General features: G+C 42.4%; 1 protein-coding gene across 1 annotated transcript in view; it reads right to left on the bottom strand.

Moving 5' to 3' along the window:
• Positions 1 to 17,863, bottom strand: part of RHBDF1 (rhomboid 5 homolog 1) — a 99,023-nt gene that overhangs the window by 27,283 nt on the left and 53,877 nt on the right. The window contains 5 exon segments of the mRNA XM_030579225.1: positions 3,614 to 3,774; positions 3,954 to 4,076; positions 4,718 to 4,924; positions 10,518 to 10,708; positions 10,711 to 10,730. Of these exon segments, the coding sequence (XP_030435085.1) occupies positions 3,614 to 3,774; positions 3,954 to 4,076; positions 4,718 to 4,924; positions 10,518 to 10,708; positions 10,711 to 10,730 (702 nt within the window).

Genomic DNA, 17,863 nt, shown 5'->3' with positions numbered 1-17,863 from the left:
TTGAGGTGTTTCTATGTGTCTTTAGAGAGGCACTGCCCTCAAAATTACCTGCTATGAAATCTCTGATTTGGTTTATGACCAGGTGCATACCTGACTCCCTGAACTGACACCTTCAATAGTTTGATACAGTTCCCTAGAGTTTGAATGAAATCATTTTTGCTTTGATAAATAAAACCATTAAAATGATATAAAAATTGAAACACTGGGGATTAGCTTTTGCCCAAAAATTGGGTCTCATTCTCATTGGAAATGTGGCAAACTCCCAGTATTACTTCCAGCATCTGTGTCATAGCTGGTAACATTCTCAAGAACATGATGAGGGAAAGCGTTAGCACAATGAGATGGATTGTGAGCAGCAGAACCACGACAAGGTCCTTCCCCATGTCTGCTGTGCATTCACACCCTGGTAAACTCATAGAGCCAAGAACAAGGCTGCCCTCTGCCAGTATGAGGTGCCAGTTACTCAGGGAGGCTCTGACTTATCAGGAAACAAAAGGAAATGACATAGTTTGATTTCTTGCTAGTGTGAGGAAGCTGTTACTAAAAGGAACAGTCACAAGAGTGAAATGCCCACAAGCTGCATGGAAACTTTTTAAAAACACCATAATAGAGGCTCAAACTATATGTATACCCCCAAATTAAAAAAATATATAAAAAGGGAAGAGGACCCAAAAAATGTCCCCATGCCTAAACAGAGTAAAAGAAGCGGTTAGAGACAAAAAGGCATCTTTTAAAAACTGGAAATCAAATAATACTGAGGAAAACAGAAAGGACCATTAATTCTGGCAAGTCAAGACTAAAAGTATAATTAGGTAGTCCAAAAAAAATTTGAACCAACTAGCAAAAGATTTAAAAATTGCTGTTACTTTTTGTAAGTACATCAGAAGCAGGAAGCTTGCCACATAATCAGGGGGGCCACTGGTTGACGGAAGTGCTTAAGAAGCACTCAAAGAAGATAAAGCTGTTGCAGAGAAGCTAAATGAAATCTCTACATCGAGCTTCACTGCAAATGATGTGAGGGAGATTCCCACACAAACTTTCTTTTTAGGTTATAAATCTGAGAAATTGTCCCAGACTCAGGTATCAATAGAGAAGGTTTTGGAACAAATTGATAAATTAAATGGTAATAAGTCACCAGGACCAGGGATATTCACCCAAGACTTCTGAAGGAACTCAAATATGAAATTGCAGAACTACTAACGGTGGTATGTAGCCTAGCGCTTAAATCAACTTCTGTACCAGATGACTGGTGGATAGCTAAGGTAATGCCCATTTTTTAAAAATGCTCCAGAGGTGATCCTGTCAATTACAGGCCAGTAAGTCTAATTTCAGCACCAGGCAAATAAATTGAAACTATAGTAAAAAAACAGAATTAATCAGACACATAGATGAATATGATACATTGGGAAAGAGTCAGCATGGCTTTTGTAAAGGGAAATCATGCCTCACCCATCTATTAGATTTCTTTGAGGGTGTCAACAAACATGTGGACAATGGTGATCCAGTGGATATAGTGTACTTGGACTTTCAGAAAACCTTTGACAAGGTCTCTCACCGAAGGCTTTTAATCAAAGTAAGCAGTCATAGGATAAGAGGGAAGGTCCTCTCATGGTCAGTAACTGGTTAAAAGATAGGAAACAAAGGGTAGGAATAAATGGTTAGTATTCACAGTGGAGAGAAGTGAATATCAGGGTCCTCCAGGGATCTGTACTGGGACCAGTGCTGTTCAACATATTCATAAATGATTTGGGAAAAGGGGTAAACAGTGACACGGCAAAGTTTGCAGATGATTCATAACTAAAAATAGTTAAATTCAAAGCAGCCTGGGAAGAGTTAGAAAGGGATCTTGCAAAACTAGGTGACAGGGCAACAAAACAGCAGATGAAATTCAAGCTGATAAATGCAAAGTAATGCACATTGGAAAACATAATCCCAACTACATATACAAAATGATAGGGTCTAAATTAGCCTTTACAACTCAAGACAGATCTTAAGTCATTGTGGATAGTACTCTAAAAACGTTTAGTCAATGTGCAGCGGCAGTCAAAAAAGTTAACCAGAATGTTAGGAACCATTAGGAAAGGGATAGACAATAAAACAGAAAATATCACAATGCCATTATAGAAATCTAAGCTACACCCACACCTTGAATACCGTGTGCAGTTCTGGTTGCCCCATCTCAAAAAAAGATATATTAGAATTCGAAAAGATACAGAGAAGAGCAACAAAAATGATTATGGGTATGGAACAGCTTCCATATGAGGAGAGATTAAAAAGACTGTAACTGTTCAGTTAGAAAAGAGATGACAAAGAGGGGATATGATAGAGGTCTATAAAATCATGAATGGTGTGGAGAAAATGAATAAGAAAGTGTTATTTTCCCCTTTACATAACACAAGAAGCAGGGATCACCCAATGAAATTAATAGGCAGCAGGTTTAAAACAAACAGCAGGAAGTACATCTTTACACAACGCACAGTCAACATGTAGAACTCATTGCCAGGAGATGTTGAAAAGCGTAACTGTGTTCAAAATGGAATTAGACAAGTTCATGGAGGCCAGGTCCATCAATGGCTATTAGCCAAGACGGTCAGGGACCCATGCTCTGGGTGTCCCTAAACCGCTCATTGCCAGAAGCTGGGATTGGATGACAGGGATAGATCACTCAATAAATAGAAGTGTCTGGCACCAGTCACTGTTGGAAGACAGGATATTAGCTACATGGACAATTGGTCTGACCCAATATGGCCATTCTTATGTTTAAGAGGAAACTGAAGACACAAGATTCCACCCATGCATCATGATCTCCAAGCACCAAGTCTTCCACTTGCTTGGTTTCAAATTAGTGTAATATCACTCCACAGCATTTGAGCAGGACAATTCATAGTGAATATGGCTAGGGGTAGCCATTCTACCTACCAGTCCTCATGCCAATACCTTAGAGGACTGACATTCACACACTATATTTTTGCCATATTCTGTGTTCTCGGCACTCATATAACCCATTTAAACTGGCCTTTGTTTCCCCTTAAGAATGATACGGCATCATAAACAAGATGTGCAGGGGCCCAAATTCATCATGCTGTTGTGCTGACTGGAGATAAGTTAGCAGAGTTAGCTTCTCATATGCACCAATTGTCAACTGCTCTCTGAAGTCGGAGGCTGTTTCTTAGGTAAACAAGATTTCAGGTATGGGATAAACAGAGGGGGTATCACACAGACTGCACAGCAGCCTTGGGGATTCTCCTCCCAAACAGATAGGAATACTGAGGGCAGTCACCTAAGCAGCCTCTCAGCCTTTCCATTCAAGGCCTTCAACAAGAGGGCTGGTATTTAGCACTAGGCAAGAATCTGTGTGCTCTGCTGCTCTGGGCCTGCAATGAGCTCAGCTTAGTCAGCTGAGCTGAGGTATCAATCTTTGCACAAGTCAGGCCTCTGTATCAGATCCATTCCGAGGAGTACCAGCAGCAGCAGAGACACTAGCTCCTCTGGGCTTGTCTTCACCATGAGCAATGGTGGCTAAGGCCTTTTAAACCTGTGGTGTGAAATGTCCTCCCTTTCCCACATTCGGGACCATGGATTAGATTCTGCCAACTGTCAGGAAGATACTCACAGCATCAGGTGGCTTCTTTCAAGTTCATTTTTGTCTAAGGCACCTCCTGTTAGATCAGCCTGATCCTGGGGTTTCACCTCAGAGTCCTTGATTGCAGCTTCAGACGGAGATTCAAACACTTCATCGGGGTACGTAGAGAGCTCCTCATGAAGGACTCCTTCCTGGGCAAAGAAACATAAGTCCTGTCAAAGACATTCCGGTGACTTATTAGAGAGCAAAGTAACTAAAAAGGAAGCTCTGGCAGAAGCGGCACCTCTCCCTTGAGCCCACGCATACTGCTAGGTGATAGCGTTCTTACAGCCTTCAGCTACCGGGACAAAGCCAGCACTGCTCTCCTTACCCGAGCAAAAAACGAGGTGTCCAACTCATCTGGGAAATCCACTGTGTCCTCCTCCAAGAAACTAGCTGGGGTGAAGCTGCGCCGTTGAGCCCTCCTCAGGGTACTGTCCTTCACAGAACGGCCCTGGAAGAGAAGGGAATAGCATTCAGTCACAGAGAAATTTGACCACACAAACACTTAACAGTTCTGAAGACCTTGCTTCTTCAGGTGCTTAGCTGTGTCAGGGAGTCACCAAACTAAGTGCAGCAGATCCACCAGCCACCTGACACCCTTCTAGTGAGACTTGTGAATTCCACATACCAGTATTTCCAAGATGACAGCACCATCCCTTTCAACTGAGCTAAATGGTGCCTTCTGCAGTATACGAATGCTCTAATGTGCTTCTTACAAAGGACCATCAGAGCCACTCAGAGCATAGCTTTTCCAAACTTCTCATCCAATCAGAGCCTAGAGCTTACCTACTACTAACCAAATTTTGTAAAGAACATCTGAGCCTGGTTGTTGTCAGCTTTGAAGCACTCAGAATGACAGACTCTTGGCAGGTCTTTGTAAACCTTACAGGTAATCTGGTCTACTCCACTTCCTTCCAGGCATGGGCAGGAGACACAGTACGAAGTGTACTTATAGTCAGAACAGTGACTTCCCAAAATGACACAGTGGAGTTCCATTTTATAACTCCTCCCACCTCAGGAATCCCATAGAGGGTGCCTGCACCAGAGACCTCCACCCCGTCCCGAAAGGAATTCCCCTCACTCAAACAGTACCTTCACCAGGGCTGCTGCTGCTCGGAAGCTCATTTTAGCCACTGATTCCCGTTTCCGCCGTCGTGGTAAGCGATTGAACCCAGACCGAGAGCTGGTGAAGGAGCACAGTGATGTGGCACCTGGGGTGATTGGTGTGTGAGGGATGCTGTATCCATCATTATCATCAGCCATACGGAATGCTCGTCCTCGTGCTAAAGGGTCTACAATCTGCAGTCGAAGAGAGGATCTCAGTTACTGTGAGAAACTGGGGCGATCTCAGCATGCACTCTCAGGCCAGGAACGAAGGCCTTGTGCCTCATTCTTGGGGCCCTTTTCTCCCCTCAACAAACACAAAGAAACATAGGAACTGCCAGACTGGATCAGACCAGGGCTTTATCAAGCCCAGTATCCCGTCTCTGATAGCTGCCAGAATAAGATGCTTCAGAGGAAGGTGTGGGATAATCTGTACTCGGCGTGAGCCCTGAACATGAGATTTTACATTCCTTCCAAAATGTTTGTTATCATTAACTAAAGCAAATATGGATAACAAGACTATCCAGGAGTGCACAGTTCTCTTTGACTCTTCTTAAATTCTTGGCCTCACCAATGTCATGTGGCAGTGAATTCCACAGTCTAATTATCTGTTGAGTGAAAGAGTTTTTCTAGGCCCTTGATCATTCTTTAACTTCCTTTCATAGATTCCAAGCCAGATGGAACCACTGTGATCATGTAGTATGACCTTCTATATAACACACGTCAGAGAACTTCCCCAAAATAATTCCTAAAGTAAATTCCTTCTCTGAGACCCCTTTAACTGTTCAATATCCTTTTAGATGGAGTAACCAGTGCAACATACACTGTTGAGATGGGCTGATTTACACAATGCATAATAATGTTTACCTTAGCATTTTCCATCCTGCATCCTAACATCTTGTTTGCTTTCTGGACCACATCTGAGCAGAGGTCTTTATTAATTAAGCTATCCTCTGTGATGCCCTGGTCCTTTTTGTGATTTAATACAGCTAACTTAGAACTCTGCAAGATGTCTAAATAGTTCACATTTTCCCCTTCAATGTGCATTACTTTGCAGCACATATCAGCATTGAACATAATCTACATTCACCCACCTTAGTTAGGTCTCTGAAATTCCTCCATTCCTAAGTAGCAGAACACAAAAGCTCCTTTCGGGTCATCACTACTGTTCTTTAGAGCTGGTCAAAATTTTTAAGCTGAAAATTGTTCTCACCAAAAATTGTGGTTTTGTTGAATAAATGTTTTTGTAGTAAAATGTCATCTTTAATTATATTGTTCAATATTTCAATGGGAAATTTTGAAACAAACTGAAATTTTTCATTTTGTTTAGTTTCAAATTGCATTTTTCATTTCATTTTGGATGGGGAGGGTGTTTCCTCTCGCTTCCTTTTGGTTTTGTTTTTTTAAATATTTCCCCCCACCCCTTCCCACCAGAACATGACTTCAAGTGGGACTATCTGAGAAAGTAAAGTAAAGAACGTGTGTTTGCAAGATTAAGGCCCCATTTTTGAAAATGTAACCCTACCTCACTTTGGGGCTGAGGTAACCCAGCTGGCAGCACAGAGAGGCAGCAGGAAGGAGTTCTGCAGAGCAGCCCTTGGCTGCTGGTTACAGGATCCCTGGGCTGGAATCTGATGTAGTGGGAGAGGCCAGGTTCCCTACTAGCCACCAGGGAAGGTGGCATGAAGCCCCTGAGAAAGAGATGTGAATGACAGAGAGCCCTGAGAAAAGGAAGTGAGGACACAAGGCCCAGTGTCAGAGCTGAAGATCTGATACACAGTCTCGGACTTGCTTGGACTTTTCTGGTACCTTGCCAGAGGTGGACTCAGTTGTGACCTGGCCAGAGGGCCGAGTTACAGGAACAGAGACCACTTCAGAGCCAAAGCAATGGGCAGCTGGTGTGCCAGATGGAGGGAAAGACACTACACTATGCTTAGCAACAAGGAGGAACTCCAGAAACGAGTGATCTCCTTCACATTCACAGAAATTTTCACAGAAATTTTACAGATATTTTTGATTTATTGCTGACTATTTCCAAAATAAGCAACTGAGTCAATAATTTCTTTAATTTTTCTATTTTTTTGAATCCTACCAATGATTAAGCTAACCAAATTTTTTCCCCAATATTGCTTATTTAGAAAATGAAAATGATAAACATACTGATTAGAATTTTGGATAATAAATTTGAAAAATGAACCAATTTTGAATCCTTCTGTGAAATTTGTCAATTCTCAACCAGCTCTACTTGTAACTAAGGCTGTCGAGTGATTAAAAAAAATTAATCACAATTAATTGCACTGTTAAAGAATAATAGAATACCATTTATTTAATATTTTGGGGTGTTTTCTACATTTTCAAATATATGATTTCAATTACAACACAGAACACAAAGCGTACAATGCTCACTTTATACTTATTTTAGATTACAAGTATTTTCACTTTACAAAAACAAAAGAAATAGTATTTTTCAATTCACCTAATACAACTACTGTAGTGAAATCTCTATCATGAAAGCTGAATTTACAAATGTAGAATTATGTACAAAAAAATGCATTCAAAAATAAAACAATGGATAACTTTAGAGCCTACAAGTCCACTCAGTCCTACTTCTTGTTCAGCCAATCACAAAAACAAACAATTTTTGTTTATTTGCAGGCGATAACGCTGCCTACTTCTTGTTTACGTCACCTGAACGTGAGAACAAGCAAGATATTTACATGCCAGATGTGCTAAAGATTCATATGTCCCTTCATGTTTCAACCACCATTCCAGAGGATATACATTCATGCTCTTGACAGGTTCTGCTCGATAACAATCCAAAGCAGTATGGACCAACACGTTTATTTCCATCATGTGAGTCAGATGTCACCAGCAGAAGGTTGATTTTCTTTTTTGGTGATTTAGGTTCTGTAGTTTCCACATCAATGTGTTGCTCTTTTAAGACTTCTGAAAGCATGCTCCATACCTAATCCCTCTCAGATTTTGGAAGGCACTTCAGATGCTTAAACTTTAGGTTGACTGCTGTAGCTATCTTTTGAAATTTCACATTTGTACCTTCTTTGCATTTTATCAAATCTACAGTGAAAGTGTTCTTAAAACAAACAACACGTGCTGGGTCATCATCCGAGACTTTTATAACATGAAATGTATAGCAGAATGCAGGTAAAACAGAGCCGATGACATACAGTTCTCCTCCAAGGAGTTCAGTCACAAATTTTACAAACAATTTTTTAATGAGCGTCATCAGCATGGAAGCATGTCCTCTGAAATGGTGACCAAAGCATGAAGGGACATACAAATGTTTAGCATATCTGTCATGTGAATGGCTTGCAGTGCCAGCTACAAAAGTGCCATGAAAATGCCTGTTCTCACTTTCAGGTGACATTGTAAATAAGAATCAGGTAGCTTTATGACCCACAAATGTAAACAAACTCGTTTGTCTGAGCAATTAGGTGAACAAGAAGTAGGACTGAGTGGAGTTGTAGGCTCTAAAATTTACTTTTTTTTGTTTTTGAGTGCAGTTAAGTAACAAAAAAAATCCACATTTTTAAGTTGCACTTTCATGACAAAGATTGCACTACAATATTTGTAGGAAGTGAATTAAAAATACTATTTCTTTTGTTTATCATTTTTACAATGTAAATATTTGTAATAAAAATAATATAAAGTGAGCACTGTACCCTTTGTATTCTGTGTTGTAACTGAAATCAAAATATTTAAAAATGTAGAAAAACATCCAAAATATTTAATAAATTTCAATTGGTATTATATTGCTTAACAGTGTGATTAAAACTGCGATTAATCATGATACTTTTTTTTAATCACCATTAATTTTTTTTAGTTAGTTGCGTGAGTTAACTGTGATTAATCAACAGCCCTACTTGTAACCTTCCTGGGTAGCATGCACTTGTGAAGTTACAGGATCCAAAAACATCACATTACTCCTCCACAGGGCCTGAAATGAGTATTTAACTCTGTCCAACACAGCCAGAAAAAAACTAATGCTGACTATGGCAGCAATTTCTATGCACTCTCCTAACCAAAAGGCTGATGAAATACAATCCTTGGCAGATTTACAAATTCTGCCAGTATAGCATATAACCCTCATTACCCCAACAGCTGCGGCCTGAAAAAGTTATAGGCTCTGGTGGTTGGGCTCATAACCAAGAGTTCAACATCCAACAGCACAACATAGCCAGTTTCTTTCCATTATTACATATGGAGGTTATAAACTGCAGAAGCTACATCCAACAGACATTACAACTTCCATGTGGCTCCAATGGGTAGGATAAAAGAGATGATAACTCTTGTGAGGCCTGAGATGTGGTGCTCATTAACTTTACAAGTCTTTCATAAATTGGCATGCAGAAGAGGTTACTTTCAAGAACGAACACAAGGTTTTAGACAAAAGTTACAACTGCTGTCAGAGGACTGGATTGAAGTTCCAATATTAATGATCTTGACCATGAATAAATATTTTATATTTAAGAATACTTTGTTAAGGTGGTTCTGTGCCTGAGTTCTCAGCAAGGTCTAGAGCACAGGACCTGTTTGAAGCCACATGTAAATTATGAGTTGATCCAAGGGCTTTTCCAAACTGAAAAAGAAGTCATTTTTCTAAGGTCCTTAATTCTAAAATGATTTGTTTGATTAAATCCAAACTTTAAAAAACTTTAAAAAAACATGAGAAATTTCAAGTTTTGAGAAAGAGAGAGAGCACTCGGTGGGCAGAATCAGGGTTAGACAATAGTCCATCCTTTACTATGGAAACACTACCAAGCCCTTACCCTTCTTTCTCCAAGACAGGATTAAAGACTGCAGATGGAGATAATTTCATATCCCATTTCACCATTTGGACAGAGCAGCAATCTTAACTTATTTCATAATATCCGATCAATTACAAAGGAATGCAAGGAACTGGGAACCCTTCAAGTTAGAGCTCGAGTGCTATGAAGTACCTCATTTGGGTTTGTGTACAGGCAGAATCTGTACTTTGGGACACGGTGTAGGCAAGGAAGCTGGAAGCTTTACAGCTTCCCCTGGCAAATTCTGAGGGCTTGTGAGCAGAGCATAAGAGCCTGCTGCAAGAGAGATGACACATAGTTAACTCCTGTGAAGTCATGAGATAATATTTCTGAGAATACTGAAAACTAGAGTATTGTCTTCAGCCAGCAAATGTGAAGTGCATTGCATGGCAATGGGGCTATTAGTATGAGACTGCAGTTAGGGAGGATAGGGTCTAATCTGGGTATCAGAAGTAAACGGAGTTCTCCTCTCAAAACTGCTGAATACTCCGTGCTGGAAGAGACTCTGACAACCAGATTTGACTAGGAAACTAGAATCGTGCTATGGAGAATGCTGAAAAACGCCTTCCAAGATTACTATAATTCCTGACTGGTGCTAATATGCCATCTCATTCAGTAATGATGCCAAAGAGACAAAGACATGGCTCTCAGAGTCCTGGAAAAACAGATTGCAGAGTATAAACCATAGAGGCCCAAGTGGAAGTGACAATACTGATTATGGGACGAGTGTGCTAAAACATGCATATGAGATTTAGGAAATCATCCTTTCACAGGAAACTCTTCCTTTCCTGTAAGATCTTTGTTTCCACGTTTGATCTCTATAGTGTCTTGTGTACACTGATCTGAAATGTTCAGGAAACACTGAACCCTAAAGCAAGCTTAGCATCCAGCAGTGGGAGAGGGGAGAAAAGAGCCTTTCCGGTATATTCTGAAAGCTAATGAGCTCCATGGAATGGCCCTGGCTACTCCTCCTCTGGACTCACCTTCTGCATGCCAAGTTGACAAGGCCCAACGTAGAGAGGAGGAGGAGTCTCAGTGCTGGTGAGTGAGATGTTATCCTGGCTAGGCAGGTCCATTTCCCGGATGACCTGAGGTTTCAGCTTCCCATATCGCTGGCTGCAATGGCGAAGGCTTTTTCTCTGCCATTTCTGAGTGGCATCGCTATCCTTGCTTACCCAAACCAATCTGCTGTGCCCCTGAAAGACACCAACACAGAAGCACAGGGGAGGTTTGGGTTCGCTTAAATCATGCAAATTAGAGATAGAAAATCACCAGTGGTTCAGACCTAGTCCATTCCCATGCAGGATTCTGCCCTACAGTATATCTCACAGGCTCTTCATAGCTTGGTTTTAAATATGCAGTAAGACCAGAGCACAAAATTTTCATCAAAACATTATAACAACAAAAAATGCCTTTTCTACCAAAACAAATATTTCACACAAATTATTTTGGTCACTTTTTTTTTTAAAAAGTTTTTCCAGTGGGGAAAAGAAAGAAGGGCAGCAGGAACCAGGGGACCCATTTATTTTGTCATTTAGTTTGTTTAATTTTTTTTCCAATCCAATGATTTTATTTCTTTCAATATTTTCACAGAAATACTTACCCAGGTGCTGGGGCCATGGCCCTTTCAGAGCCTCAGCCATCTCACAGTCAGGAAGAGTTTCCTCATATTCAGTCTGAATTCATCTTTTCTTCTCCTGACTCCCCATTATTGCCCTTGTACTCTACACAACCCCTGTCCCTCCTTGTGGTTTCCACACTGGTACTTAGCTGAAGCTTAGCATCAGCACCAGAGCACCACTATGCTCCCTGAGATCTCAAGTTTCCAACAGTTTATGTCTGGGTTATAGGAGTACATGGCATTGAGCTGCCTGCTGTGGAAAGTTGAGAAAAACTAGGAGCAGAAGGCTGTGGAGTGCAGCAATGCAGCCAAGCAGGCCATCAGGATATTGCTAGGACTCTGCTGGGAGCAGAACAGTTTGTATTGCGCTGCTGTTGCTTCATCATCACTGAAAGGCATCTACATTCAAAGACAAAATCCCAGAAGCCAGCACATGTGAGGGATGAAATTAGGAGCATTACAGGCCACCCCAAATGCAGGAGGACAGTCATGCATTGTAGCATGCAGTGTAATTGTAGCCATGTCAGTCCCAGGACATTAGAGAGACAAGGTGGGTGAGGTACTTACTTACCTCACCCCCCTTGTCTCTCTAGTCATGCACTGTGAACAGTCCTAGAAATGTAAGATTTGCCACTGATCCATGATGCCTTTCTTCCAGCAGTGGCCAATACCCGCTGCTTCCGAAGAAAGCAAGCCACAAGAACCAATAATGCACCTAGCCAAGTGTTCAATGCTGTGAAGAAAAATGTTATCCTAACCCTACCCAAGTGCACACATGGAAGCATGAGATCATCTGATCCTTTGCATCAACTCCTTACTGGGAGTGAGGACATCCACTGATGCTGTGACACTGAGGGTGGGGTTTTAGCATGTGCTCATGGTGGAAGCCAGAGGGTATGTTCTGGCACTGAGAGGGAAGCAGACTCAGTTACTGATAGTTCATTGGATTTATGCCTGGGCATCGAAGGTAAATATACCACTTTAGTATTAGCAGGAAGTAGGTTATGCCCTAGAATTAGAATTAGGCAGGGGCAAGATTTCTGTTAATGGGTTTGTGCCTGGGCAGCAAGAGAATAAACCCTATTTTTTGACTTATAACAAAAAGGTCCCTATCCAAATGGTCTGGATTATGTAAATACATATCCAATTCAAAGGCCTCAGACAGCCTCTCCTGTTAAACTCCAGTTGAACCCCATTCATCTCAGACTGGCCCCCTCTGTATATCCCTTCCCAGATACCCAAAACAGATAAACCCTGCAGTGTGTCCCAAAGGTCAAAAAAGATTTTGGCTATTTTGATCCAAGGAGGAGAGTGAATTCTAAAATCAAGGGGCCCTCATGGAGAATGCCCTCATCCTGCCAGCAGCCTCCTCGCTGCCATTCCCAAGAGAGCTTCAGCTTAAGCAGCTTTGCAGATGACAGCTCTGGTAGTGCAGCCCAGGAAAAGAGGTGGCTCCCATGCCATCTGGAGCTTTATAGGTTAAAACCAGCATTTTAGATTTTACTTGGAAGTTAACCAGCAGCTAGCGTAGATTACAGAGCTCTGGTGTCATGTGCTCCCAGTGAGACACTCGATTAACCCAGCATGCAGCTGCCTTCTGCACGAGGGTCCAAATGTAGCCCCAATTACAACAGTCTAACCATGCCCGGATGCAGTAAGCAAGGTCTGCATCCAAGAGAAGAGAGCCTGTCCTTCTGGACACATGCAGGTTGAACAAAGCCATCCTGGCCCAATGTCACTTGTTCATCCAACCAGACTCCAGATGGTGAACTCTGGTCGAGCACCATCATCTCCTCCTTGGCAGAGACATGGATAGTTTCCTCTAATAACAAACCCAGCGCTCCCCACTAGTCTTCACCAGCCTGTGGATCTCACCTGACTGGAGTGACCCAAATTTCTCCTAACATCTCAGTAAGGTGATACAGGCCAAAAGTCAAGAGGAGAGAGGTGGCTCTGCACTCTGCTCAGGAGTCTATCCCCTCAGGATACTGTTCTGCTCCTACAGACACTGTTCAGATTTGAGCTGATCTATCGGTGTTCTCCACTTGCCCACAGTGGGAGGGACCAGAATCAGCACCCAAGCTGACAAAACCTGAATTAACTGGGCTGTCCACAGCCCAAAACAAACCCACTGACTAAGATTGTACAGGTGCTACAGTGGAGGAAAGAAACTCTCCTTACCTCCTGTGTGGCCACAATGTAAGGCTTCAAAACAATCTTTATGACTCAGTTGACCAGATTTGTCTCAAGACCAGCACTCTACCCATCTTCCCAGTCGCTTCATTTGTCACAGGACATATGTGAACCAAGGCAATCTCTGAGGGTGAAGCCTGCACCTAGGGCCACTCCACTGAAGGAAGAGGGCAAAGCATTTTACTGTCCTAACCAACCATGGATGGAACAATGTAAACGGATCATGTCTCAGAGCCCTCTGAACACCTTCCACTTCCATTAGCCACCAGCAAGGCAGGCCCCTTGAGCTGATAGCAGAGGACAAAAGAAGACAATTGCTCTGACTGAAGTCAAAGCAGTGATGTTGGGATGGAAGGAGAGCTATTCTGATCTATTTGTAGCACTCATAATGGAATGCCAGGGTTATATTTATGTGCACCGTGGCCCTAAAGATGTGCCCTGTGCCTTTGCAGCTTTGGAGCTCTGCTGAAGAAGTTAAAGTGAACACAGTGGGGAAATAAGGTAGTAGTTGTACTCCAGTGAGACTGAGCAGGTGTGGGGCTTGGGCAAACTGCGTTTGTTTGATTTCTTGGATAGTAACTTTAATAAAACCCCAGTTTTTAAAACCCTTCTTGGTCTGGGAGTGTAACATATCTCCCTTGCTATCTGAGCAACTTCCAGAGGCATATCAAGCAAGGGTGACTAGCATCTGTGTCCTGTGGGTCATTCTCTCTCTTCCCCTCCCCAGGGGACTGTTTATCATTCTAAGGCATTGTGTACATACTACTCTGTTCCCGTTCGCACGGCAGGGTGAAGAAGGGCACTCTGCACTTGGTGCTCCATGGGGCTCAGTTGTGCCTCTGGGATTTGGTTCCAACTGTGAAGAAGGTCACAAGGCTGAGGGCTTGTTAGGGAGGGAAGGAGGCTAATGGCTCATTAGTCAATTCCATGCTAGGTATTTTCAGCTTCTGAAACATTTAGTGGATGTGATCATTCTTTCTGTTAGGTGCACACATGACATCCACCACAGCAGGCCCCTTTCTTTGGATCCTGCCCAGGCCCGGGGGTCTATGCAGTAGGCAGCATGGCGCAGGGCTAGCATCCGTGCATGGTTCAAAGCAGCCCTACCACACACATGCATTGGCTGGGCTTCACACTCAATACCATGGGTACCTGAAGAGTGATCGGGGAACTGACTGCATTTTTCTCAGGGGCCTCCTGCCCGCCCGGTGCCCATGAATAGGCAAGGTCTGAATCCTCTCAAACCGTACCCGTCTGCTGCAAAGAAAAGAGAGCTGAAAGGAGAGAGCTTGCAGGGCCAGCTGGGAGTGGCCGCAAATGGGAGGTGCCTTTTCCATTACCACTGGGGGTGGGTAGAGGGAGGGTACTGCATTGTCATTTATTCCTGTTCATAACATCTTCACCACAGTGACAGCTGAGACCAGGTGCACCCAAGGCCATGCTCTGATGGACAGCACAACCTTGCTGAGAGAAGCTGGGGATGGCAGAAAAAGGCCGCTGTGCTTGTAACTTGCAGCAGGGCCTGGGCAAGACACACCATGTTTCTACATGTGTTAGGCCACAGACTCGCTTCCATGCACTTACACTCTTCACCTGATTTCCCCATGACTCCTGCTGATTCCAGAGCGGCCTGTGTCCCCCAGACTTCTGGAAGTGAAGCCACTTTCTATTTAGGTGCCTAAATATTATGGCTATCAAGCGATTAAAAAAATTAATCACGATTAATCATGCGATTAGTCGCACTGTTAAACAACAATAGAATACCATTTATTTAAGTATTTTTGGATGTATTCTACATTTTCAAATATATCGATTTCAATTACACCCAGAATACAAGGTGTACAGTGCTCACTTTATATTTATTTTTGATTACAAGTATTTGCTCTGAACAAAAACAAAAGAAATAGTATTTTTCAATTCACCTAATACAACTACTGTAGTGAAATCTCTTTATCATGAAAGTTGAATTTACAAATGTAGAATTATGTACAAAAAACTGCATTCAAAAGTAAAACAATGTAAATTTTAGAGCCTGCAAGTCCACTCAGTCCTACTTCTTGTTCAGCTAATCACTAAGACAAACAATTTTGTTTACATTTACAGGAGATAATGCTGCCCACTTCTTGTTTACAATGTCTCCTGAAAGTGAGAACAAGCATTCATATGGCACTGTTGTAGCTGGCGTCACAAGATATTATGTGCCAGATGCACTAAAGATTCATATGTCCACTTCATGCTTCAACTACCATTCCAGAGGACATGCATTCATGCTGATGACGAGTTCTGCTCAATAACGATCCAAAGTAGTGCACACTGACGCATGTTCATGTTCATTATCTGAGTCAGATGCCACCAGCAGAAGGCTGATTTTTTTTTTTTTTTTTTTGGTGGTCTTGGATTCTGTAATTTCTGCATCGGAGTATTGGTCTAAGACTTCTGAAAGCATGCTCCACACCTCGTCCCTCTCAGATTTTTGGAAGGCACTTCAGATTCTTAACCTTTAGGTCGACTGCTGTAGCTATCTTTAGAAATCTCACATTGCTACCTTCTTTGCTTTTTGTCAAATCTGCAGTGAAAGTGTTCTTAAAATGAACAACAACATGTGCTGGGTCATCATCCTCAACTGCTATCACATGAAGTATATGGCTGAATGCAGGTAAACAGAGCAAGGGACACTGAAACTCCTTGGCGGAGAATTGCGTCACAAATGTAATTAACACTTTTTTTTAGTTGAGCCTCATCAACATGAAAGCATGTCCTCTGGAACGGTGGCCGAAGCATGGAGGGGCATGCAAATGTTTTAGCATATCTGGCACATAAATACCTTGCTATGCCAGCTACAAAAGTCCCAAGCAAATGCCTGTTCTCACTTTCTGATGACATTGCAAATAGGAAGTGGGCAGCATTATCTCCCATAAAAGTAAATAACTTGTTTGTCTTAGCGATTGGCCTGAACAAGAAGTAAGACTGAGTGGACTTGTAGGCTCTGAAGTTTTACATTGTTTTGTTCTTGAGTGCTGTTATGTAACAAAAAATTCTACATTTGTAAGTTGCACTTTCAGGACAAAGAGTGCACTACAGTACTTATACGAAGTGAATTGAAAAATACTATTCTTTTGTTTATCATTTTTACAGGGCAAATATTTATAATAAAAAATAATATACACTTTGATTTCAATTACAACACAGAATATATATAGATGAAAATGTAGAAAAACATCCACATATTAATAATTTAAATTGGTTTTCTATTGTTTAACAGTGTGATTAAAACTACAATTAATCGAGATTTTTTTTTTCAATTAATCACGTGAGTTAACTGTGATTAATCGACAGCCCTTACTAAATATGGATTGAGCTGCCCACCTTTAGGCACCAACACTTGGAAATCTTGGCTTTTACCTCTCCATGCATCAGTTGCTTTCTCTCTAAAATGAGACTGATGCTGACCAGCCCCCATGAAAGCAAGGGCAGAGGCCAGGAAGCTGAATTAAACACTCCCAGCTTCCTCCAGGAAGTCTTGCTGTCAACTTAAACTCAACAGGGCCAAAACTGGGCTCCTGATCTTCCCTCCCTACCCCTCCATCTTAGCCACTGTCTACCCCTCCCTCTGGTGTCCTCTGGTTCCTACCCTTTCATCTCCCTTCACTGGAATCTAGGCCATGGGAGAGAATCCTGATGATTCTTCTTCTTCAGCATCACTAAGCTCTGCTCTTTTCTTTCTGTTCACACCACTAAAACTCTCATCCAGGCTCCCATCATCTCCAGCCTTGATGTCTGCAGCCTCCCTGTTACATACAATGCTGCCCAGTCCACGCAGCACAGCTGCTGAGATCACCTTTCTGGCCAGCTCATCACACGCCATCCTTGCATCTCTCAACTGGCTCTCCACCATCTTTGTATCAAATGTACATTTCTAATCTTGCCCTTCCTACTTATCTATTCTAGCCTTTTATTACACCACTTCTCACCCTTGTCGCTCACTCTCAGTGTCCTGTTTGCATCTCCTACAACTCCCTCCTGCCCATGGAATACCCTTCCAAGCTGGTTCACCAGGCCCATTCCCCACTCCTTAGGAATCTGGTGGACTACCTACAAGTCATGAGTCAAAGGCACTTGCCAAAAGGCACATAAATAAAGAAAAGCAGTGTTCTTAGCAGAACCTCTCTGCTGTGTACAAGCCTGTGTGGAACAGCTACATTGTCTTACTGCAGCATGTTAGATATCATCTTTTCAGAGCAGGAGAACATTTTCAAAAGTCCCTGTATGTGCCATGAAGGCACCCAGGAATTATGACTCCCCAGTTGCACTGAGAGGGGCCTTATGCACTTCTCAGGGCTGTAAAATAACGTGCACAAAACAAACAACAGAACGTTCACTACAGCAGAGACACAACGCCAGATCCAGGCTACCAAGCAGAGCCTACAGCTACCTCCAGCCTGAGAGAGTAAATGGACTTTCCAACATGCCCAGGAAGGCAGGACTCAAGCTGTCAGATCAATAGCCAATGACCCA

Source organism: Gopherus evgoodei, chromosome 10 (genome assembly GCF_007399415.2).
Source record: "Gopherus evgoodei ecotype Sinaloan lineage chromosome 10, rGopEvg1_v1.p, whole genome shotgun sequence".
In the NCBI taxonomy this organism is placed as follows: domain Eukaryota; kingdom Metazoa; phylum Chordata; order Testudines; family Testudinidae; genus Gopherus; species Gopherus evgoodei.
Note: the sequence above shows the minus strand (reverse complement) of the source record. Positions and strands in the feature narration are given on the sequence as shown.